The 24,952-nt window shown below is 36.5% G+C and overlaps 1 protein-coding gene across 1 annotated transcript in view; it reads left to right on the top strand.

The window, feature by feature from the left end:
• Smp_136960 (putative sideroflexin 1,2,3) overlaps nt 1-24,952 on the top strand; it is a gene marked incomplete at both ends in the record, with an annotated part of 82,495 nt that overhangs the window by 26,157 nt on the left and 31,386 nt on the right. Inside the window, 13 exons of the mRNA XM_018797329.1 lie at nt 6,910-7,550; nt 9,355-9,492; nt 11,238-11,543; nt 11,599-11,667; nt 11,724-11,850; nt 11,912-12,007; nt 15,398-15,505; nt 15,691-15,743; nt 17,310-17,429; nt 19,674-19,826; nt 20,680-20,735; nt 23,492-23,538; nt 24,707-24,814. Coding sequence (XP_018652382.1) covers nt 6,910-7,550; nt 9,355-9,492; nt 11,238-11,543; nt 11,599-11,667; nt 11,724-11,850; nt 11,912-12,007; nt 15,398-15,505; nt 15,691-15,743; nt 17,310-17,429; nt 19,674-19,826; nt 20,680-20,735; nt 23,492-23,538; nt 24,707-24,814 — 2,022 coding nt within the window. The remainder of the gene's footprint in view (nt 1-6,909; nt 7,551-9,354; nt 9,493-11,237; nt 11,544-11,598; nt 11,668-11,723; nt 11,851-11,911; nt 12,008-15,397; nt 15,506-15,690; nt 15,744-17,309; nt 17,430-19,673; nt 19,827-20,679; nt 20,736-23,491; nt 23,539-24,706; nt 24,815-24,952) is intronic.

Here is a 24,952-nt window from a genome sequence, read left to right as displayed (position 1 = left end):
AGTCTGTAGTGCTTATCGGTCCTGCTATCTACCTAGCTAAGCCATTTAAGTCCAAAACACCAATAAGAGCCTCTGTGGTATGAATCATTGTATTTCAAACATACTGAGTTTATATACCAGACAAACTGACCAAATCTTGCCATAAAATAGAAAGTATTATTTGCACAAGATTTAGCCAAAAGTGGCTGTGAATAGGGGGAACAGTAATTAATGGACTAGGGATAACTCAAGAATGGTAAATCGTACAGTAATAGTCTATAGGTCAAAATAAAGCTTATAATAAGAGGGACACGAATATGAATAGTTGAGTTACTTAACAATTATACAAGAGGAAATATACGTATCATATTGGTCCATAAACAGTCCTCAAAAGTTACCATCCATAATTCTCTTCGGATATGTCATAATGTCTATACAAAATAAGGAAGTGATTGAGTACTCGTTCTATAATGTCTTCATATTACTGAAATGTTTTCGATCAACCCTTAATTAATCAACTTAAATTAGTACAGACACAGTGACTTAGGAGTCATCGTAATCCAAGACTCAAGAACAATTGCACACTGACGTGTGATAGCCACTGAATGTTTCAGAATTCTATGGTCAATACGTAGGACTTTTAGCCATGTCGACGTTAAAACATTTTTGACTTTGTATGTTGTGAGCCCTTAGAAAGAGTTCAGTAAACCGCAAATAAACTGATTCCTGAAAAAGTACTGCTCGATTGGTCAAACTAAACCTATTTCCGCTGTCGTGTCAAAGAACTAAAGTGGATTTGATTACAGTTTTCAAATTTGTATCTGAGATGCCCTCATTTTTCTTGTCTTCCAAAACGGAAAATCTTCGAGAACACTTGAAAAAGTTTCACAATCCTAGAACATATTACATGTCAACATACTGTCTACTTTCCCATCGGATAATCAACGAATAAAATTGTTTACATCAGCACCTGGTTGAAGCGTCATCTATAGACGCTTTCAAAAGGAAGTTTGACCAACTTAGAGAACACCATTATCAGGACTAATACAAGTCGCCTAGCGTCCTGCCCGTTCCAAACTGAAACTGTATTTGTTCGGATAGATGTTATTTCGAAATGGGTCATTGGGCTTATCTTTTTCGCCATCCACACTATCCTCAGAACATAATAGATTTATTTTGTGGCTGAGAAGTTTAACCAAGTTAAATTTATATGGAAGAGGTGCAAAGTCATGAAAATGTAAGTACTGACCTGTCTATGTATTCATTCTAGATACACTTCTTTTATGGAACCTTCCACTCTCCTAGAAGGCAGGACATCAAGTAAAGCCACACTACTGACTTTCTCCACTTCTCTGGTGATTTTAATAGCTGGGTGGGTACGTACATTTAGTGTACCTTTCATAAACTGGAAAAATTCAGAAAAAGCTCCATCAAAAATCTCCTCATATCTCAAGGTGTAAAACTACAGTCACGAATGCTTCATCCCACAACATTAGGGATCCCACTAGAAATAACCTACGAAACTCTCGTTTGTCTTCTAATGACTATAGAGGAGAGCACATATCGACGATAGAGAAAAACTTGAGCAAAGCAGAGACAATAGTAGACTATTTCGGTACATTATTACTCAGTAGTCTTTTTCAGACGAAGGACTAGACTGAAATACCAAGTATGAACATCGGCTGTTCACTGTGAACCTTGATCAAGACAGCGTTGTAGAGGCCCCCAGCATTTCAGATACGGAAAAATCAACTGAACCGAATGACCTACACCCTAAAATCCTAAGACAAATTTCAAAATACATTGCCACATTACTATGATATTCGATATACTACTAGGCCAAGATAATTCATCCATGAACCAGAAATATGTAAACATTTCCTTTGTTCAAAAAACAAGATCAAGATAAATTCCATCAAACCACAGATTTGTCAGTCTCACCAGTGTCGTAGTTGGTTGCCAGAAAAAATAATCAGAAAGTCAGGAATGACAGTCGTAGAAATAAACTTGTTAAACAGCAAACAAAATGATGGTGGAGAAGATTTCTAGCTCAGGTGGATGACTTAGGTAGAGTTCTGCCATATGAGCTTGATGGTTTGATCGTGAAACTTCCATTACCCTGGATCATCAGTATAAACATCAGGAAGAAGTAAAGTGTTTGAATTTCTTCACATACGACGCAGCTTCATCTATCGACCTTGATCATGACTGGTTTTTGTTGACCATTAACCCGTTATTTTCTATCTTCCTTTTATCTGACTCGTGCTCCTAGAGTTGTATAGGCTTTTTCTGATTAGCTGATAAAATATATGTTTCGATGTGGATATCGATTGCTGCTTGACTTGAATCCCATGATTTGACGTAGGAGTTTGGAGCGAAATAGCAGCGGGCGCAGATGCATACGAGATTGAGACGGACTTAGATGTTACGGTTGCTTGAACTTGAAAGTAGCAGATGTAAATCAACGCGGCCAAGTGTGTTTACATGAACATTGGGGATGAAAATGTAAATAAATACAGCGTAGGGGAATCGTCAGTGACCTTCGTCCGGTCTTACAAAATTTTTGGAGTAACAAAGAGCTATGGTATTAGGATCATTGCGAACTGCTTCTCGGTTTCAGCTAAGAGGTTTAGAACCCTATAAGCCTTGAAACTGACAATTATCAAGTTGGATACTAATATGTTAACTACAGAATACACAAACTTGGTGAGATCTAAACCTGAAAAACGCTTTTAAGCTGCAAGCTCATGTTTGAAAGGTGACTCGAATATCTCAGAACAAGTGCAGGCAGCAGCCCACCATACGATTTCAGAACACCAGGGTCTACCATACACAGAGTAGTTTGAGAAGCCAAACCACTTTACATTGTCGTGCACCAGATAAAGAGGTACGGAATACTAAGAAATGAATTGGGACTAGCCATGTCATCGCTTTCTACTGTATTAGGGGGACACAGACGACGTGCTACGCGAGCAAGAAGTCCAGGAATGGACAAAATATAAATGACACAGTCTTTGACACTGAGTCATCAATTCTTGGAACTAGCCACCAGAGGAAATGGTGTCCGCTCCTTCAATCGACTAATTCAAGAGAAGGCTATAACCACTAGGACAGTACAAACGCGGTCTGTAGGTCTTCTTTTTTAAATATGAGCATTTGGATGTGATCTAATTTGTTTATTGACCATCTAACCATTTTGAGCATTCAGTTCCTAAAATGGTCCCAAAAAGCTACAAGCAACCTCCATTCATCAAGAACCGCACTCGTCGTTTGCTAAGCCGCAAAAGGCACTGTTGGGCTGAATATAAACGAACGGATAACAACGGCGCGTACAGGCAATACAAACATATAAGGAACACATGCACAAAGGCAATAAGAGAAGACAGGCTTCAGTTCCAGACCAAGCTTATCGATAGATTCGTCTCCAATCCGAAAAGCTTGTTCAGTTATGCAGCTTCTCTTCGACAAGGCAAAACTGGAGTTTCCCAACTGCTTGGTCCTAATGGCCCGACCAACAACGACAGTGATGCCGCTAACCTTTTGGCTGAACATTACTCCCGGACATTCCAACTGACCCACATCAACCATACTGACGAAAGCTTCACCTGCACCTGTACAGGACTTTCCGAAGTGGACCTGAGTGCTGACTTGGTGCTCCGTAAACTGCAGAACCTAAAAAAAGACACTTCTCCTGGTCCGGACATGGTTCATTCCGCCGTATTGAGGGAAGCAGCTTCAATCCTGGCGACACCACTTAGCGTGATGTTTGCACACTCGCTAAGCAGAGGCAAACTACCGGAAATTTGGAAGCTGGCCCACATCACACCAATTTTCAAAGGAGGTCGACGCAGTGAACCCTCAAGCTACCGACCAGTGGCCCTTCTCTCCATACCTTCAAAAATTATGGAATCCCTAGTATTCGACGGCATACTAGAACACTTATCATCCTCAAAGTTCTTCTCACCTCAACAGCATGGTTTCAGAAAAGGTCATTCTTGTACGACCAACCTGCTGACTGCGGTGGATAAATGGACAACCATCCTTGATCGCAAGGGGAAGGTTGACGTCATTTACCTGGACTTCTCAAAAGCTTTTGATAGGGTCAACCATGCATGTCTTATCAAGAAGCTTGGACGATTGGGTATAAAACCCCCTTTAATTGACTGGATCACTTCATACCTAGAAAACCGACATTTTAAGGTCAGGGTTAACTTCACTCTCTCTCAGGCTATGGAATGTCCTAGTGGGGTCCCCCAGGGTTCAATACTGGGACCTCTTCTCTTCTTGATTTATATTAACGATCTTCCTCAACAAGTTTCATCTGATTTATTGCTTTTTGCTGATGATGTGAAACTTTGGAGAGAGATACGTACTCACAATGATATACTAGTTCTGCAGGAGGATCTGACTCGACTTCAAAGTTGGGCAGACGACAACGGACTTACCTTCAACACTTCAAAGTGTAAAGTAGTCCATCTGAGACATGTTGCAGACTATAGTTATAACTTAGGTAACTCACCTCTAGAAGTTTCCCAAGTTGAAAAAGATTTAGGAGTGTTGGTACCCTACGACCTGAAATCGTATGCGAACTGTGACAAAAACGCCTCTCAAGCAAACCTTGCACTGGTAACATTGAAGCGCATTTTTGGCCAGTTTGACGGTAGAACCTTCCACATAATCTTCAACAGTTTTATTCGTCCCCACTTAGAGTACGGAAACATAGTATTTCCTCCCTCCCTCCAAAAGGATAAGGTCACTCTGGAACGTATACAACGTCGAGCCACGAAATCAGTTCGGGGTCTCAAATTCAAACCTTATGAAGAGCGCCTCAAATCACTTAACCTTTACCCGTTAGAGTATAGGCGTCTTAGAGGTGATCTTCTTATGACTTATAGTATCCTTAATACTTCTGGTCATCCCCTTAAACAACTTCTTAAGCTTAGTCATAACACTAACCTGAGAGGTAACACCCAGAAATTGGTGACCCTACATAGCAGAACAGACTGCAGACACAACTTCTACTCCGTTAGAGTTGTCAAGTGCTGGAATTCGCTGCCGACTGAGCTAGTCCAAGCGACCTCCCAGGAGTCCTTTAAGAGAAAACTTGACTTATTCCTAAGGACTAAGGATAACATATTATTATGATTTACCAAATTCTTTTTTTCCCTCTATTATCGTTCATATACCTAGGTTCTTGCCTGGAGGTATTGGTGATCCACTGCTATCAGACACGGAAGCCCGTTAAGCGAAAGCTTCTTCTATTCCGTCCTCAACCATTTGAACCATTTGAACGTTAGTTTGAGTTATCGTTCAAGGGTGTGTCGGAGCGCAACAAATAAGATTTTCGCATGTGTAGGTCATCAGTATTTTCGACATTTAGTTTTTGGACATCTCCCTATCGTTTTGACTTTAGTTTAGCAAGTGGATCTGTGTGCAGATTTATTAACTGAGCTCGAGATAATTTCATAGTATTTTCAGTTTACAAGATTAATCATAGGTTGGTCGAGCCACATCGCTTGTCTCAGTAAATACCCCTGTGAAGTTGCAACTATTTGCAAATTAGGCTGTCACATAATTAATTGATATCACAAGCTGAAGCTCGGCACTGTTGTGCCATATTCGACCACTCAAAGTTTCGAAAATACATGTCCAGACTAACGTTCCTTAAACAGGCAGAATTATGTACAGTTTATAATAAGCTATTTCTAAGGAAGCATAATATCCCTACAAAGTATTGGAAATGTATGTGTTGGTGTGCCATTTGAGGTTGCAGCACGCTTGGTTTTCCCCTACTTCCTGAGTTGCAAAAGTATCTTTCCACCAGTTTATAAACCCAAGGTATTTCATACTGTCTCGTTTCGCCCTATATGTTGCAATCTCGAATGACATGTTCTGCTAATCAAGGTCTCAGTATATAGTTGTTTGCGCATGTAATAACAAATGGTTTAAACTACGAATGTTGTGTTTTCAATAATTTGTGACTATCTAAACAAATTTTATGCAATACAAGTGTCCAATGTTCTACTTGCACGTTGTGATTGTTCAACCAGTGATGTTGAGTGAAAAGGGTTTTAAAGTTTCCAGTTTAAAATTGTCGATTGACACCGCGAAAAGTTGTAAATGCACTCATGTATAAGTTCAGGTGCGGGTCAGTGTTTTCAGATGGCTGCATCCATTTCATATGTATGTCACGGAGGTACCATCTATTCTTTTTCTTAGCGTCTCAACGCAAATAATGCATTCTTGAATAGTAAAGCTTATAACTCTTATGAGCCCGTATATTATATTGTTAATGAAGTTAGATTATATTAGATTATATTAAGGAGAATCTGCGTTGTAACTATAATGTAAGCTTAAAGCATGTTGGCTTGTCGAAATAGTTGTAGGTGTTTTAGTAGATTCATATTGATGTGATCATAATACACAAGACGGTCGTAGAAATAATACATTTTAGTTAGATTATTTCTAGAATCGCTATCACATGCGTTAATTTATGTAATATAGCACTTTTATGGATATTGGGACGATTCCGAAAATTCGGTTAGGATAGATAACCTTCACTTTGTCATAGCTAATGGGATTAAATTTGGAACTGATATAGGATTTGTTACTCGTATTCTCACTTTCACGAATGCCTCTCATAACTGGTGTACGTAATGTGACTATAAAGCAATATATAGCGTGTGTTTTATATACAAACTTTAGTGACATCCAGGTAGTACTTCATCCTCTATCTTCACGTCGGGCTTTTCTTTTCTTCATGCTTCTGTGCAGAGCATAAATATTTTAGACGAAGACTACGATAATGGATGTTGTCTTCCATTTATAGTACAACAGACCGTACAAATTTTTCATATTTACAAGTAAATGTAATCGCGTTTTCTGTTTTTATCTTATTACAGCCCAAAATACTAATTTAAATAATAAAAGTTAAATTTCGGTCAAATGTCAAAGCTTCTTTTATTAACGCATCCACGCCAGACCATACTTCCTTGTGATGAAGCCGCAACTCGTTCTGCCATTTGCTATTTGTCCCGAAATAGTTTACCATTCCATGTTGATCGTATTTTAAACGCTGATTCATGTTCTCCTGATCACTTGCTCCCTGTTACTATTCTTAATGGCTCTATTGTGACTGGTTACACTTCTTTGTGTCTGCGGTTGAGTATTTTGAAATCCAATAAGAATATTAACCTTAATGGTTCTAAACTTACTTCACGCAGTCTACGACATTCCTACTTATTTTGGATTTCTGATACATTAAGGAATGTAATGCTTTATTTCACCTGGTTTAATGAATTTACCTATTCAAATTTCACTTACGAACGTCTTAAATCTTCCACACCGCGTTTGCTAACTAGATTTCTTGCTAAGCGAAAACGACAACAACATCTTCATTTTTTGGAATCTATTGGTTGGGATAAAATGAGTACAAGTGATGTCGTGAAAGATATGGAAGCACTTTGTGTTAGCATTGTTGAACTACTTGGTAATGGCCCATTTTTATTTGAACGTAGTACACCTGGGAAGGTTGATGCCCTTTTATATGGACATTGGACTGTATTTTGCGAGTTTTCAGAATATTTCGTTTCATTAAAACCTGTTCTAGATAAATATCCAGCTATTAGCAATCTTATCAAGCATGTTGCTAATATATGTGGTCAACCGCTGACTTGTAATTAAAATATTGCAAGCTAATTTTTGATTTAGTAATGTACATAATACCGATTTATGAAACTGTGTTTGCGTATCTAGTTTTTTAGATACAAACATTCAGAAAATTGTTTTTTAGTTTATTTTCAGTACTATATGTCCATGAAAAAATATATAAAGCTGTACGTTATTTCTGTTACTGGATTTATTGTCAAGTCTTCAGTTTATTTCTTTATTTGGTAAATGCTTGCATGACTATTAGCCAGGCTGTTGAAAGTTGAAGTCTTTTTTTGTGATTAAGTGATTTGGAAGTTCTGTTTTCCACTAATTCTATGAATATTCAAATCAGAGTTTGTCTATTCTTTAAGTATCGTTACCAAAGTTGGACTTCATTTGAAATAAACTAAGCATCCGGCAGAGTATATTTACAATAAAATAATAATATATTTGTGATATTCAATTAGTAGAAATGAGGAATTTGGATGTTACATGAATTAGTGTATCACTTCCTCAGCTAGTAAATAATTAAGTGAACGAATCAAATTAACACAAGCTTGTTTTGGTTTTGGCAATGAATTTATACCCCTAGTTTCAAAACATACATCGAGATTATCAAGTTATGTTACTGGCATAAGTTTTCGTGCAATCATTAAGTGCGCGTGTATCTTTACTCCAGATTTTATTGACACTGGTCTACGTGTATCTGTCACAATGTCCTTTATTTCAAAGCATGAATCCTAATACAATCAGTATATTTTTATCTGACAACGCCCTTACTTTCTACTTATGGTCAAAAGTTTCAGTGTGTGAAGCTACCACTGGCACAACTGACCCAAAGTAATATATTAAGGGTTTGACTAAACTTAGTAAGTCACGAAACTTTAAATCTGTTCTAAGTAAGTTGGTCCTCATGCAGCTTGTTAACTGTTTGCAGGTCCGTCTGTACTAATTTGAGTTACATGTACTAAATATCTGAAGAATGTTATGAAAATGTGACCAAGCTTGAAACTATGATAGTCAGCTTCACTGAGTTTATCTAGTTTTCATCCTAAATCTTTTTTAAATTACTCTAAAAAGCTAGTAATACTAAAGGGATTTTTGAAATATCTATTGATTGAGCAATAATAAATGCAATCATGAACATACCATTCGTTTACTTAAAGTGTTATAAAGTGTAAAATATATTCTCCAGTTGCATCCTACATACATTATGAGACTCATTTTGTCCACCTGCTTATCTTAATTAACTCAGTTTGTAATATGCCAGGTAATTGTGTGTGTTATTGTACTTTATCTCTTCTAACCGTTGTAGCGGAATCTAGGCAAAATGGATTATAATATACAAAATACCACCTTTTTCATGAACGCTAATCCTTGAGTATTTTTAGTTTAAAAACTGTAACTCCAAAGTTACCGTTATGGGTTATTTGTAACAAGAGGTTCATTATGCTGAAATAATTAATAACTGTATAGTCTTACCTGTTTCACTTCCAGCACACAGCTACTTAGTTGCGTATGCTCGTTATGCTGACACCAAGTTTCCAAGATGAAGTAAGGCTTCACAATCCTTAAATTTCCGTCTACCTTGTCCTTGGTTACCCACAATATTTTTATTTTCTTATCTTAGATTTTTCGGCCTTCCAAAATGCATCGTAATAAACAGTTGTTATTTTCTGTTTGCTTCTATGTATTTTAAACCTACACATATATGTTTTTTTGTAGCAACATGGTTGTCGATTTCACCTACTCACTTGTCGAAACTCGACAATTAGTCAAAACTAAAATTGTTGCATGTTTATGGTCGCCGAAGACGGACTTAATTGCCTTAGGTTCAGATAGTGGGTGTGTTTCTGTGCACAGGTAAATTTTGATTAATGCATATGATTGTAGATGAGACACTTTTACAATTTATTGATTGTTTGGTAGGAACTTAGTGGTCTGAAATTTCGTCTAACAGTTAAGTCTTAGTCGAATATTCGAACAAACGCAGTCAAGTTCCCGTCGAAATATCTGGTCTATTTTTCTGCGACTCATACTATAGGTGTGACACAGTTTCTACTTATGAAATTAACTGTGATTTCCTGATCAAACGAAATTATTCACTGAAATTCTGGTAAGGAATAAGCGAAACCTATTGCTTAAAGCTATATCATTGTATCCTTTCGCAGCTGGTAAACTGTGTACCACATTTATTTCAATTACAGTAGGAAAGTAAAAACATTACAATTCTCACTGCATAACAATCAGATCTATAGGTGGTCCAGACCATAAAATTCGCTTAGTAAGTGATCATATTTACGCTGTCACATACTTCTGTACTGTTGTGTGACTGATACATTCTATTCAGTTTTTTAAGGTCTCTGGTCAATTTTCTATGACGCAAGTTAAGATTTTGCAGTTCTTTCTTGTTTGAAAGGAGTAACCATACGGTTCAAAAAAGTTACAGTTGTCAGTTGAAGCTGTTTTATACTATAATACGCTAATGTTTATAACTAGACTGATTTATTGATTGTTGTCAAGTGATACCTAGTTCAATTTATTCAAATATGACTTTTGGTTGATCTTAGTGAAACATACAAACCCAATTTATTAAAGAATAGTTTTTGATCTATTTTCGGTGCATAATGAATCCTTATTTGTAGTCTTTTCCCGCTTCATCGCATCAAACCATATTTGTTTTTAATCAGTTGTGATGAGTAGTGACGGGGATGGAATTAATTGGGATATCTCGTTACCAGCTAATGAAGTGAAGTCATTGTTGGTGTAACGTCTGTAACAATCTAATGACCGGCATCAGAAGTTTACTTAGATGTTAACTGCAGTTTTCTCAGTTTTCAGTTGGTTATATCTCAGCAAAAGTGAACTCAAGTTCATAGTTAGTCACCAATTTTGACCTCAATCTGAAATTTGGAATAAGATTCAGTGCTCACTGTGGCAGCAAGGAAGATCTACTTAAGATTGAATTAACTGAACCGTATAGTGTTTTGAAAGTTCTTACTCTCTTCAAAAAGTTGTTGAACCAACCTGGATTTTTTAAGGTTATTTTTCCATTATAATCTTAGGTTAGTGAAATATATTTATGAAGAGTTATATTGTAGTCAAATAATAAGTCTTCATAGTTCCAGTAATTTGTTTTGAACTAAGTACAATAAATTCTAGCTTCATACCCTATATCTTGATACTCCAATTTCCTTTCGTCACATAGCCCTAGCTCTTCTGAAATTAAACCTTACATAGAAGATTCTATCTTGTAGGAGTAAAATAAACTGTAATCAAGTTGTTTCTGTGGGGAAGGGTTAGCTTACATTCCCAATCACAGATCAATCATTATTTTATGATATTTCTGTGATTCGTTGAAACAAAAGGTATTGGAGAAAGCGGTTAAATTTATTTTCCATGTACGTTCCTCACTGTTATTCATCCTTATTGTCATGTCATTACATTCATTCATAGAGACCATAAATTCAGTTGATTGAACTACATCTACTGTTAAATATAAAGTTATACATAAGTTTATGTTTGTATATCTTTCTTGTCTAACTAAATTGTTCCCTATGATTACATTCATCTTCGTCTCCACCTTATTTGTTTTTACATTCGTCTAGGTATAAAATGACATGTATTTGGGAATGTGATAAATCAGATCTAGGCAGTGTATCTAATTTGACTTGGAGACCGGATGGAAAAATATTAACAGCTTCATTCTCATCTGGTAAAGTATGCTTCTTTGTTGTTGGTGATGGATTCGTTTTTCATGAGTTACAATTTCCCAGTACAATTGATTATCTTCTATGGACCAATTATCAAAGTTCAGCTACAAACATCAATAATAGTGATTCAGACATTAACTATCTTAGGAATAATGTAGCTACATACTTTCCAGATGTGAAGCATTTATCTACGTTTAAATCGTATGGACTTTTTATTTAGTAATATGATGATTCAATCTATTTTTTTACCTTACAGTGATGTGAACTTCTCATCTTCTGATGTTTGTAAATATGCACAATTACTTAGAGATATCGATGGCAACAAGTAGTTTGCAACATATTTATCCTAAATTTTTTTTTTTGAAATTTATGTATAATTAGTTTTCCGATACTTACAGTTTATTCGAAGAATACAGTTTATTTTTACGGATTCGGGGTGTTCGAAATTGCTGCTTATAATTTACATTCAGCTACATTGAATACATTGAATCATACTGGTACATCCAAGGTACTCATTATCATCATTGTGATTATTTTTTTCTATTTAATAAATATTCACTTCTTTTTAGCTTGTCAGTTGTCATTTATCCGCTGAACAGAATATACTTTTAATTACTGAGTCGTTTCTTAATGTCGAAGGACAATTTTACGTGGTCTGCCATAAGGTGAGTTGAAAATTATGGTATCTAATCATACTACTTATAAGGAGCAAAATGTGTCATCAAAAATATGTGAGTAGATTTTTCAGCGATACTATAATTTGTGGACGAACCAATCAGATTTGGGAAAATAGGTCTTGGATTCTTCATCCACTCACTTGGCTAAATACTATTTTGGCATTATAGCTTATGTCAGTTCGTGATGAAAACCTTAAATCTAGTTCCTAACCCTAACTGTCAATTGTAAATCATGGTCCTAATTCCGCACACTGCTTTATAACCCTCATTTAGTCCTAGTTAGTAGGTTGACATTTCGAGGTCATTTTAGCGTTGCTCAAAGGTCGTCCATAAATTATAGTCTCACCGCTTTTCTTACTATTAGGAATTAAATAGGATTTGTAAGTCGATTAACTTTCATAGTTGTTTTTACTCTACTTTATATTTACCAATGACGCCTTTGTAGACTAAGATTATTTCGTGTTGTTTAATACAGCTAGGCTTTTGCTACTGAACTCTTTAAAATTCACTTGTTAGAATTCACTGTTAAAATTACCTAATCTATGCATTTATACCATAAACTTACTCTTTGTTGTTTTTCTAACTTTACGTTGCTTAGATCCCATGTGATGGATTTCAAAGTTTGGTTATCAGCTAATGAGACTGTCATCACAGGCTTATTCAATTAAAATTACGAAATCTGTAAGTTTTGGTCACTTACGGGATACAATACAAAATCCACTAAATTGTAATGGTAAAGTAGTGTTATTTTTACTAGTATGGAAATTTCGAAGAGATTGTAGTGTTTCCACAGTTGAAATCATTAACTGATCTTAGTTAGATAACCATTCAAAACGTGTAAGCACTGGGCGGCCGTTTCATCCTAGTTCGTTATTTCTTCAATAAATATTTGTATTAGATTCCACATTACGTATAACTGACCGACTTCCCGATGAAATAGAGACCGACACAATGGGCCAGTCAAGAATTAAATGAGGACACGTTACCCCGATTGAAAATCTACTGACAAGTTCATTTTATTGACCGGTAAATGATTTCATTTTCTGAGGAGTGTAAATATGTATAAATTAGTGCTCATGCACTTAATTCGGTTGAATCCAATAGATTTCATTCATCACTTTTAGTTTTCCTACTTAGTAGCCGGTTGGGAACTTGTATATAGGAAGTTTGTGTATCAATTTCAGACTCGGACATAACACATTTCCTTGAGTTTTGAGGTCTCGTTAATTTTTTAAATGATCTTAGTTTTTTTATGATGGAAACCATAACACAACCACTCAATGTTGATCAACCCTTATCATATCAATGCAAAAAGTTAACTAGTCGATTCAGTTGAATGCTCTAGAAATAAAAGTCTACATTTAATTCGTAACGTTGTGTATTTTCTTGTTGTTGATATTAACGGCTACATATGGTTAGTTTCCATTACCACAGGTTCATTATCGGTAGATTACCTCAGTACCGCCGTTTAGTCACATGTCTATCAGTGGAATCCGTGACGCGTTTTACGTTAAATTTATAACTGAATAAATAAGCTAAGAGCGATCTGGACTCAGTAGCTTACTAGATAGCCTATTAGTGTTTGAAGCGAAGATTTCTGGGTTCCAGCTTAAACATCAAAGGTGAGCTGCAGATACATTCAGCTGACGAATCCAGTGTAAAACAAAACGCGACTCCAGAATTTCACTGTAGGCAATGTCCAACTGCTAGTCTGAACTCGGAGTAAAGGAGGAGGGTTGGGCATAGGGTCACCAACCTCATTCCGTGAAAAATAACCTTGTTAAAGAAACGCGCTGACCAGTAAAAAACAATTTAAACCGTTTAAATTCTGCCCTGAGAATAGAAGGATCTTCATTCTGAAGAATTATGACGCCTCATTGTGACGAGCGTAGATTCTTCGGGAGTCAAGACGATGATATCCCTTCTAACAACCATAGCAAGAATTATTATGGGTACATAGAACGTCCGGACAATGTGGGAGACCGAGAATATCAGTCAAAATAGCTACAAAGATGAGGAAATATAACATGGCGGTTTTCGGAAAGATGTTGATGTACTCTGGTCACGATGAAGAAAATGCTCCACATACTCAGGGAGTTGCTCTGATCGAAGTAATCATCATGGCCATCAAACAAATCATGAGCGGGAATGCAATAGGACCTGAAGCACTGATGAAAAATACCCCATCAATGTACAAGTGCCGACGCACTGCAAAGAAGAACACCTAATCAAGATACTAATAAAAGATCTGAACAAATGTGAGAACTACAGAGGAATCACACTACTGTGAGTATCAGGAAGCGTTTTCAACAGAGTGTTGCTAATCCAGACAGCGGCACTCGGATCATTGTTTAACAGTCAACTGAACGGATTTCGTCACTATATAACGACTTCCTTGACTATGAGAAAGCGTTTGACAGTGTGGATAGGATGACCTTTTGGAACCTTCTTCCAGATGGATTATGAAGACCTCCACATCTGAGGGGAAAAGAGAAATGCGTTAGTCAGCTCGGAATGAACTAGAAGATTTGGACTTCGCAGATGACCTAAATCTTCTATCCCATGCACACCAACGGATGCAGGTCAAGACAACCACTGTAGCAACGGCCTCTGCAGCAGTAGGTCTAAACATACACAAAACAAAAAACATGATCCTCAACTACAACACGGAGAATACCAATACGATCACACTTGATGGTGAAACTCTGGAAGAGGTGAAATCTTTTACGGACCTTGGAAACATCATCGGAAAACAAGAAGGATCGGATGCAAACATAAAGGTGAGGATTGGCAAAGCAAGGGCAGCATTCGTACAACTGAAGAACATATGGAACTTAAAACAACGGTCAACCGCTACCGAAGTCAGAATCATCAATACGAACGTCAAGACAGTTCTACTATACCGAGCTGAAACTTAGAGAACTACTACAACCACCATCAAAAAGTACAAGTATTTATAGATAATTTTCTATGCAGGATACTCATTGTCCGTTGACCTGATACCATCAGCAACAACCTACTTTGGGAGAGAACAAGCCAACTTCTATCTGAAGAGGAAATTAAGGAAAGACACTGGAGGTAGATAGGGCATACATTATGAAAATCACCAAACTGAATCACGAAGCATGCACCAACTTGGAATTCTGAAGGGAAAGCGAAAAGAGGAAGACGAAGGAACACATTGCGTTTGTGATCGGAAGCAGACATCAACAGAATGAATAGCAACTAGAAAAGATTGCCGAGGACAGAGCTGGATGTAGAATGCTTATGGGCGATCCCTGGTCTTCCACGAGGGGTATCACGTAAGTAAGTAACTAATATTCAACTTTGTGAAAATCTATTTTTATTTTATTTGTATTCCTTTCCTTTGTCGGTCAGTTATTAGATTGGAGTTTCAATCAAGTATGTATTTGTTGGGAAGATATGATATTGGAAATGGACGCTAAATTCACAAAATATGCTCGTGAACGCTTGAAACATAATAAAGTAAGTGAATCCAAGGGAATATGTACTCAGTCCACTTTAAATTATTATTACCGATAGTGAATTCATTTGTCAAACAAAACCTGTGATTCAACTGGTGTTTTTGTTTAATGTTTATTTGATTTATCCAATATTCTATCAATTTATCAATGTTTCTCTCTCTTTTTTCGTTGCCAATACATTTTTAGGATTGGTCTTTGTGTGTGGAACTATTACAGTTCATTCTTTTTGGCCATTGTTGGTAAGCTTAGATATTATACATTTCTTTATTACCTCTGTTATCATCAATATAAATATTTTACATTATATTTACTGGCTAATTGATTTCACTTACTATAGGTTATATTGATTCAATTTCTGAAATAGATTAATCTGAGTTTAAAAACCAACGTAACTTTTAATTTGTCAGCCATGTAGATGACCAGTTGCTGACATCCAGTGGCAACACCATGTTAGTAATGCAGAGGTTCGGCATCGTGTGTTCGGGCGCAGAGACGATGATCCGATTGGTGTCACCATCTTGAAACACCGACTTCGGTGGCTTGGACATGTTCTACGAATGTCATCCCAGAGAATTCTACGTCGTGCATTATTTGCCGACTCTGGGACTGGTTGGAAAAAGCGGAGAGGTGGTCAGTGTATGAAATGGTGTCGTGGTATGAAAGAAAGTTGCAAAGGACTGGCTTCTGTTGGTCCTTCATGACTCCCTGGCTGGGGTCCGGGAGATGGTTTAACACAGTGGCTAGAGACGTTATCAGATATGGCTCAGAATAGAAGCCAGTGGCGATCCTGCTGTAACCTTTTTTACTTTCTTCATAAAGAGTGGTTGTAACTTCCTTAACTGAAAGAATTCTTCTGGTTGTACATTTCAGTTTCCCTCACCATCACTTTTTTAAATGTATATATGCATCTTACCCCTTTCTCTTCCAATTTTCATTGTTTTGTGTGGCGCATATATATCTGGTGCCCCCTTGTAAAAATATTTATGTGTTTAAATAAATAAAAATGTTGGAAACAATTTCATTCAATCATGGGCAACTTGGAACCTAGTACATATGTTCAAGTTGTCACACTACGTCAGGACAGAGATAAAATTATCAAGGTAAAATCCGGAGTAGTAAAACTAGTCACGATATCAAGTAGAAAGCGTTTGACATGGCTAATGTGGTTTGAAAAACAAAGGTGAATTCACAAGAAAAAACGCGTAATCTGATGGAAGAAAAAGAACAAATGCATCTGTACCATTGCAACCAATGTTAAGTTATGTTGCCCAACATCTACAACCATTTGCTACGATGATAGCGTGGACCTCAACCAGGCAATCTGCATAGCTTAATTCTAAAGTCATTAACTTCAAGGAATCATACTATGTCTTAATTTGCCCGTCCTAGTCTAATATTAGCCTTTTCTTAGTGAAAAAGCACTTAAAAAAAGTTGTATTTGCTAATGCTAAAGTTTACTAAAAGTAGTATGACTTGATTGTGTTCGTTTCTCTTTTTTAAAATGGTTAAATCTTTCTATGTATGACCATTTCATCATCTGTGACTGTTGAACCGAATCTTTCCGAAAATTGCGCCCATCGTGGTTGTAACTGGAGACCTAAGGCAACATGACTCAAAATCGGAATTTACTATTTCCTCTTTTATTTCCTTTCTTTTTGCCATTGTAAAATGCGACGAATATTGTGAATGCACATATGCACCAGTTCATAGTTTTGCTATAACTGACTTTTATTGACTAAATAGTGAATCATACTATCAATATGCTTAATTCCAACAGTGCGTTCGCTTTTTCTCTGTCTTTTCAGTCCTGAATTACGAAAATTCCTTGTTGAAGATTGGACTGCAGCTAGTTTAAAACGTACTGGCACAGCAACTTTAAAAGCTTATGAATCAATCAAAACGATATGCTTTCAACAAATTCAGTTGTGAGTCTTTTTTTTAAATTTAGGAATAGGATTTCTGAGTGGGAAATGTAAGCTGTAGGTCAACTAAGCGTCTGTTGGCTCGAAAACATAAAATTCAGATTTTCAGAATAAAATTACGAAATTAGGACCTTTTCCAAGTGAGTTCTGGGGATCTAACATCGTCAGTAATATGTCACTGAATCTCATTTGTTCACAGATTTCGCTTTCAACTCAGACATCCATTAGTATATCTATGAACTCTCTTATCAATCACCTTAATTCGAATGTAGTTCAGTATTCAGTGGATCCACGGGGTGTTGTACGGTGCAGAAAGCAGTTTCATGTCTGTCGTCGAACATTCGACCTGTTTTCCATCCTAAGAAACCAGCTCTATGGGACTCCCTACCTCTATTTGATAAGTAGTTGGAGAGATTGGAAGAACAGGGTGTCCTTAAACCTATCAAATATTCACCCTGAGCAGCCCTAATAGTCGTTAAAACGACCAGGGGATTGTTACGTTGGTTTGCTGATTTCTCGACAGGTTTAAATAATGCATCGAAAGAACGTTCATATTCACTTCCAATATCAAGAGATATCTTCACAAAACTAAATACTGTGAATTATTTTGCAAAAGTGCGTTTAGCAGACCCATTTCTTCAATTTGATGTGTATGAATCTTCAAAACATTCTTTAATTATCAATACTCATATCGGGTTGTATCACTACCAGCAATTTTCCCTTAGTGTGAAGACAATTCCAGCGATATTCCGGCAATTTATGAATATGACGACAGGTGAAATACCAGGGGTTGCTGCCTACTTAGTTTACATCATTGGTACTGGAGCTAATCCGGAGGAACTGTTCCATTGACTTGATAGTGTCAAGTTTTACACAATCCAGCTACCACTTACGTGATGATAAATGCAATTTCTCAATGCAAACCACCAAGTATTTAGGGTATATGATCGATAAAAACGGTCGTAGAGCCGATCTCGATAATGTCAATGTGATTGTAAAAATGCCAAAACCACAAATTGTTGGTGATAAGTCTTGCTTATTGAACTCTATACTCGGTTCCTAAGCTATTCTCGTAACCCCCAAGCTAAATCCACACAACAACTTGAATATGAGAGAAAATGAGCAAAATATGCGAGAAACACTTTACTCCAAAGGTTCATTTATGTACAGAATATATAAGGTTTTCATAGTATTTTAGAAGTCCTTGGGTTTTCCAAAAAATCCTGGAATGCTACTAAACATAGTAGCAGTATAGTAACCAGCCAATCAGAAACTCTACATGTGACTTTTCACTTTCGTAATGTTTCTGGCAAAACATCTCAAGAACGTCGATTAGATAAAATGCTTCTTAGTGTTTCCTGAGCCTTTCTTGTCTTTTGCGAGAAATTTTCTGAATCACCCCAACAGTTGGCGAGTTACGATCATTCTCGGGTATGATCAGTTTCTACAGTGCTTTTTTCCCGTATATGCATCCACTGAGACACCAACTGAATTAACTCTTGTTGAGTGGTGCGAAATGGCGATGATCAAAGGAATGTCAACGATCTTTTGACAGAGTAAAAGAAACATTCTTGTCTGATTTAGTATTAATCCGCTATAACCCTGAATCAAAAATTGTGATAGCGGTGGGCGCCTCAAATTATGGCATTGAAGTGATTATCTCACATGCTTTTCCCAACGGTGCAGTGAAGGCGACTTGTCATGCTTCACAAACACTCGCTCGTGCAGAACGTAATTATAGTAGCATTAAGAAGGAAGGATTCACCCTAGTTTTCTCAGTCAAAAAGTTTCACAAAATGCTCCATGGTCGACGTTATATATTGCTTGCAGATTACCAACCACTTATGCAAGTCTTCATGTTCTTGATTCTCATCATGGGAATGGTAGTGGTCCCTTGTTTCAAGAATAAATAAGTGATACGAACAAAACATGTCCCCCCTCCCAGAAATAACTGTCCGGTACTTTCTTGTTTTCAATAGTTCTTGAGCTGATTTTCATTCGTGATTAAATCGACCTTTCGAATAAAATGAGTCTAATTCATGAAGTTCAGATCTTGTGACCGACCATAAAAAACTAAAATTTAAACTGATCTAGACAAAACCCATTTAGCCAGTTTAAAAACGCTTCAAAAATTGTAATATTTGAGTGAAACATTAGGAGATAATTTAACGTATTTTTGATTTAAAAAGGATTATTGTTACTTAGTTGTTTATTTTTATTTATTTAATGGGAATTATTTCTTGATAGCTTCTTACAGCGTCTTCTATTTCATGTATCTGAAGTTCTGGGCAGTTTACGAGATACAGAACTATATCATGAACTACAAATTCCACCATCTACAGCTTTAAACCTTTTACGAACAATTGGAATGACTTTGCAAAAAACTCAAGAATTACAGTTGTACGTTATAAAAAAAATCTGTTTTCTATCAATTGTATTCATTAATCGTTCAAAATGTTCACTAGTTTTAATACATAGTAAGTATTTACTTGGATTGTTAGAACTGTATTGCGCATTTTTAAGGTCCATTCCGTTTTCTCGTCCATCTATCGAAATAGGAATCTTTAGTGGCCCGAGATCTGATTATTGGTAGATCGTTTTTTGATTGCTATCGAAATACATACATCCCAGTTACCCTCATATTTAATTATCAACTTAAATCGCGTTAGTGAATAACAGAATTAAATAGGTCAAATACGAAAATAAATTTCAAATACGTGTATTTCATACAATCGTTGGTTCAGAAAATGATCAGAGAAACGAAGCGAAGCGAAACGGACTAGGGAAGGCATATCAGCCAATTCCTTCTAATCAAGCGTGATTCCATATTTATGGTAAGATATATTCATATAAAAAAGTCAGGGTTAATAAGCGAATAAGTAACAAAGTCAAAATGTAGCTTGAGCAGGATAGAGAAATTGGTTTTTCCAGAAGCTAGAAAAACGTATGTGGGCTTGACATAAGACCAGTCACTACAACTTCAAAAAAGAATTAAGTTAGAAATCAGGTTCTGAATAACCTTCAAATTTCTAACCAATGTGTTACAAACCGAAATTTCATCCGACCTTCTTGAATTGAGATTGTCAGTTAATACGTTTAGACATTAACCAGTTGGTTTTTCTGAAAACGTCTGGTTTATGAACTTGTGAATTATGACTTAGTCATTGCATTTATACTAAATATGTGTTTAGTTTTGTTATTGTATACTGTTCACTAAACCTATTTGGTGTTTTCCAATCACTTTATATTTTAGAGTAATTGAGAAGAGTCTTACACAGTTACGTGCTTTCTTTAAATGGCTATACGGTGGTAAGTTATCTTTACATACATTACAATATTTAGTCTTTTAAAGCTATTTATCTATAGGACTACTTATCTAGTTATTCGACTCTCAATATGTCAAAATAAATCGATCTCACGGTCATATTAATTGAAATAGTTTGCAGTCTTTCAAACAAGTCTATAACTAATTATTGCGCTTTATTTCTTGGGACCTAATTAATGGAGAAACTTAACGGTAATATATAATAGTAGTATTACTACTAAACTTATGATTTTCATAATTTTAGGTAATTAATCGGCTATCATCTCCTGTTTTAACCATCGAATGCTTATTCCAATTGAGGTCATAAATGGTTCATGATACATTTATTTAAAGTGTTTAGCTAGACGATAATTAGGACAACTGAACATTTGGGATACAGTTCGAAAAGATAGTGGAAAGGTATATTTGGAAAAGTACTTGAATTCAAGCTCTAGAGGAAGATAAAGAATAGATCCATTTGCGCCATCGTGATCGATTCTGAACTGTCACCCAATGTCTCCAACCACTGATCGTGGTTAATGCACACACCCAAACTTGTTACTTCTCGTGGAAGACCAAGGATCGCCCACAAGCATTCTCCATCGAACTCTGTGCTCGGCAATCCTTTCCAGTTGCTATTCATTCTAGCAACTGGTGTGTGGAAGGAAATCTGTATTAAACTTTTGTAATGTTGTTTTTCTAGTTGGCTATTGCTTCTTTAGCTTGCTTTTTATCTTGGCTACAGCCAGGCGGTGATTTTCAGCTATATCAGATCCTCTCCTGGTTCTCACCTCTTTCATTTTTTTGATGCAAATATGATCTTACTGGTTCTCCGTGGTGTGGTCCGGTGAGATCCATGTAGCTTTGCGTATGCGTTTGTGCGGTAATATTGTGCCGCCTATAACCAATTTGTTGAATGCACATAGATTTACAAATCTTCCACCCCCATTTTCTTTGACCTCTCCCAGTCTATGTCATCCCATAATATCTTCATATCCGATGTTGTCCATTCTGACGTTGGCATTTAAATCTCACATCAGGATGGCGAGGTCCTTTCTTGGGCACTTCGCTATAATTGATTGCAGTCTCGAGTAGAACTGATCCTTATCGTGTTCATTTTTATCATTGGTGGGTGCATAACATTGAATAACATTCGTTGTGATCCCCTCCTTCTATTTTGTGAATGATGATTCGATGATTTTGGATCCGTGCGATTCCCATCCTACAAGTGCATTTTGTGCTACTCCGGATGGCATTAGAGCAACTCCCTGAGTGTATGGAGCATTTTTCCCTTCGTGACCGGAGTACAGCAGCATCTCTCCCGTACGTAATCTTTGTTGTCCAGCTTGTGTCCAATGGGTTTCGCTGATTCCGAGTACTGCCGATTTGTATCCTGATTTCCATTGCTATTTGACTGGTATTCTAGGTCTCCCACATTGTCCAGACGTTCCATGTTCCTATATTAATTGTTGGTCAAGTTGTTAGAAGGTGCATCGGTCTCGTGACTTCCAAGATTCATTCATATTCATTTGGTCTGTTACATTTTGATTTATTTATTTATTTAAACACATAAATATTGGTACAAAGGAGCACCATATATATATATATATATATATATATATATATATATATATATGCGCCACATAAATCTCATTTGATTTGTGTGAGGGCTGTGATACTGTCCAGGTGCCCAAACTGAAGCAGGTGGTTAACTTAGGAGGCCACACCCTGCGGGCCATTGTTGAACAATCAACTGAACGGATTTCGTCACTATACATCGACTTCCTTGACTACGAGAAAGCGTTTAACAGTGTGGTTAGGAGAACTTTATCCAACCCTATAGTGTACCTGAGAAGATCGTGAACATCCTTCGGAAATCATATGACAGACTAAAAGTGCATATTCATGCATGGAGAGCAGCTGACAGATGCATTATAAGTGAGGACTGGAATCAGATAAAGCTCTTTACTCTCTCCTTCTCTTGTTTTCTGAATGTTGACCGGTTTATGAAGACCTCTACATTTTAGGAGAAGCACGGAATACCAGATGGTTTTCTTATAGTGCAGAACAATTACAACGTTCATAATTGGAGTGATATAAGTGACAATTTATAAGTGTGTGAATGTCTTGTCAACAATATTATTTGAAAATAGTTTCCTTAATTTTATGTTAAACAAATTTTCAAGGTTTATCATTTTCATGTGGATTAGTTAATAATGTACTTAATGAGATCACTGAGCGATCGATGTTGGACCACCACTGGAAATCTGGAACGTCATTTTGACCTAGTATGTAACTTCTCAACAGTGAGTATCCGCAATCTCTTACATGGAACTCAAATCCAGAACCTTCATTCTCGCACGCGAACACTTAAACTCTACACCAATGAGCTGGTATATATGTATATATGTATATTAGCGATTTTAATTTTCTCCGAATTGTGGTCAAATGTGAACGGAAGTAGTCTCGAATAATTATTTAGTACTATTCTTTAATCTGCTTATGCTACTTGACGACTAAGCTGGAGGATAATTTACATCCACAGGTTTATTATCTCGTTTTTCCCAATGTATACTATTAATAATTCTAGTTGTTTGGAGTTTTTTAATGTTGTGGTCTATTTCACTGATTGTAGCACAAAGTAAGAGTCATTTTTTAAAAATAAAATTGCTGAATTATATAAGATCTATGCACTGAAGAAAAGTTGCGTTTTGTCAATTTATATCCCTCCCCCTACATTTTACTGTTTATTTTATTTCAGCTATACTTGAACAGTCTGGACGTGTTCTACCTAATGATTTTCCACGTGTAAGTAATACTAACTGTATTCTGGAATTTATGTATTTTGGGATCTGTCGACATTTTCTAGCCAGTTGATTCATCGAAAAATTACAGGCAATTTGATGATTTCATCTTTTAACATATTGCTCTCGTTTTTATGTTCATCTCATCATTAGTGATATAAGAAACCACTATGTTATCATTAAATAAATGATAGTGGAATTTTACGTTGTTTCTACATTGTATCGTTTGGTCAACTTTTACAAATACCTTCCAACTGACATTCGGTTGGATGTTTTGTAAGCGTATGCTTGTGTACTGGTTAATGTCGTCACCAGTATAGGTATGCATCGCTTTTGTACATATTGTGGTGTATACTACTTGTGCTGACAGACATATGTAGTATGTTTTATTATTTAAATATATAAACATTGGTACAAGGAGGCACCAAATACATATGCGCCACACAAGTCACTTGATTTGTGTGTGGGCTGTGATACTGCCCGGGTGTCCAAACCAAAGCCTTCGACCTAAAGGTTTGATTCACAAGGCAGTGGAGCAACGTAAGGAGATGCAGTTTCATGGTAGCCGTTGACCAACAATAGGTTCATATGCCATATATTCCCTCAGGATCCTAGAGCTCATAAGCACCATTGGTTTAGAGTTAGGGTTTTCTAACTCCCCTAGGTGAACCCTCCGTGTCCACCGACCCCGTTAAAGAGTCGGACTTTCGCATTTCGTCCTCTCAATTCGGTAAACAACGCCCGCGCCACGAGAAGGCAGTGAGTAGGATTTCCCTGGTAGTGGTTGTATTTACATGGTCATGTGAGAGCGTTTGGAGAGGGAGAGCTGACTCTATCCACTCTCGGCCGTACCAGGGCATTTGGGGGTTAAGTAGTGTATAGCAGAAGTCGATAGAAAAGTTGATAGAAAACTTTCATTATTGTAAATGAGAAGATGTTTATTACTGTAAAAAAAAAACCATTTATAAAATATAATAATACATCCACTTAGTATTGTTTGTTTTGAATCTTCCCATCGATATGTTAGGACTGCAACTGGTCAGTCTCTAATTGGCATATGTGCATACTGTGCGTATTGCCTCGATATAATACATCGTTTTCAAAATTATTCTTTACCAACACTTTACTTGGTACATTTAAATCAATATATATCTATATATGACTTTATGTAGGTGAATCTAGCTGAACGTGAACTTGTCATAAATTTTATTACCGACTCACTACAACCTGTATTTGTTCAAGGTGAATTACAAAATTATCAGGTTGATTTAGTTGAACAAGTAAGTGTTGCTTTCTAAATGTACATTTTCATCATTTTCCTAACAGTTTACACAATATAATTATGATTGAATTTATGAATATAAGCTCATTCTATATGATTAATGGTCCTCTTGTGATGTGTGTAGTCTGTGATTTGA

The sequence above is a fragment of the Schistosoma mansoni genome, chromosome 4 (genome assembly GCF_000237925.1).
Source record: "Schistosoma mansoni strain Puerto Rico chromosome 4, complete genome".
Lineage (NCBI taxonomy): Eukaryota > Metazoa > Platyhelminthes > Trematoda > Strigeidida > Schistosomatidae > Schistosoma > Schistosoma mansoni.
Note: the sequence above shows the minus strand (reverse complement) of the source record. Positions and strands in the feature narration are given on the sequence as shown.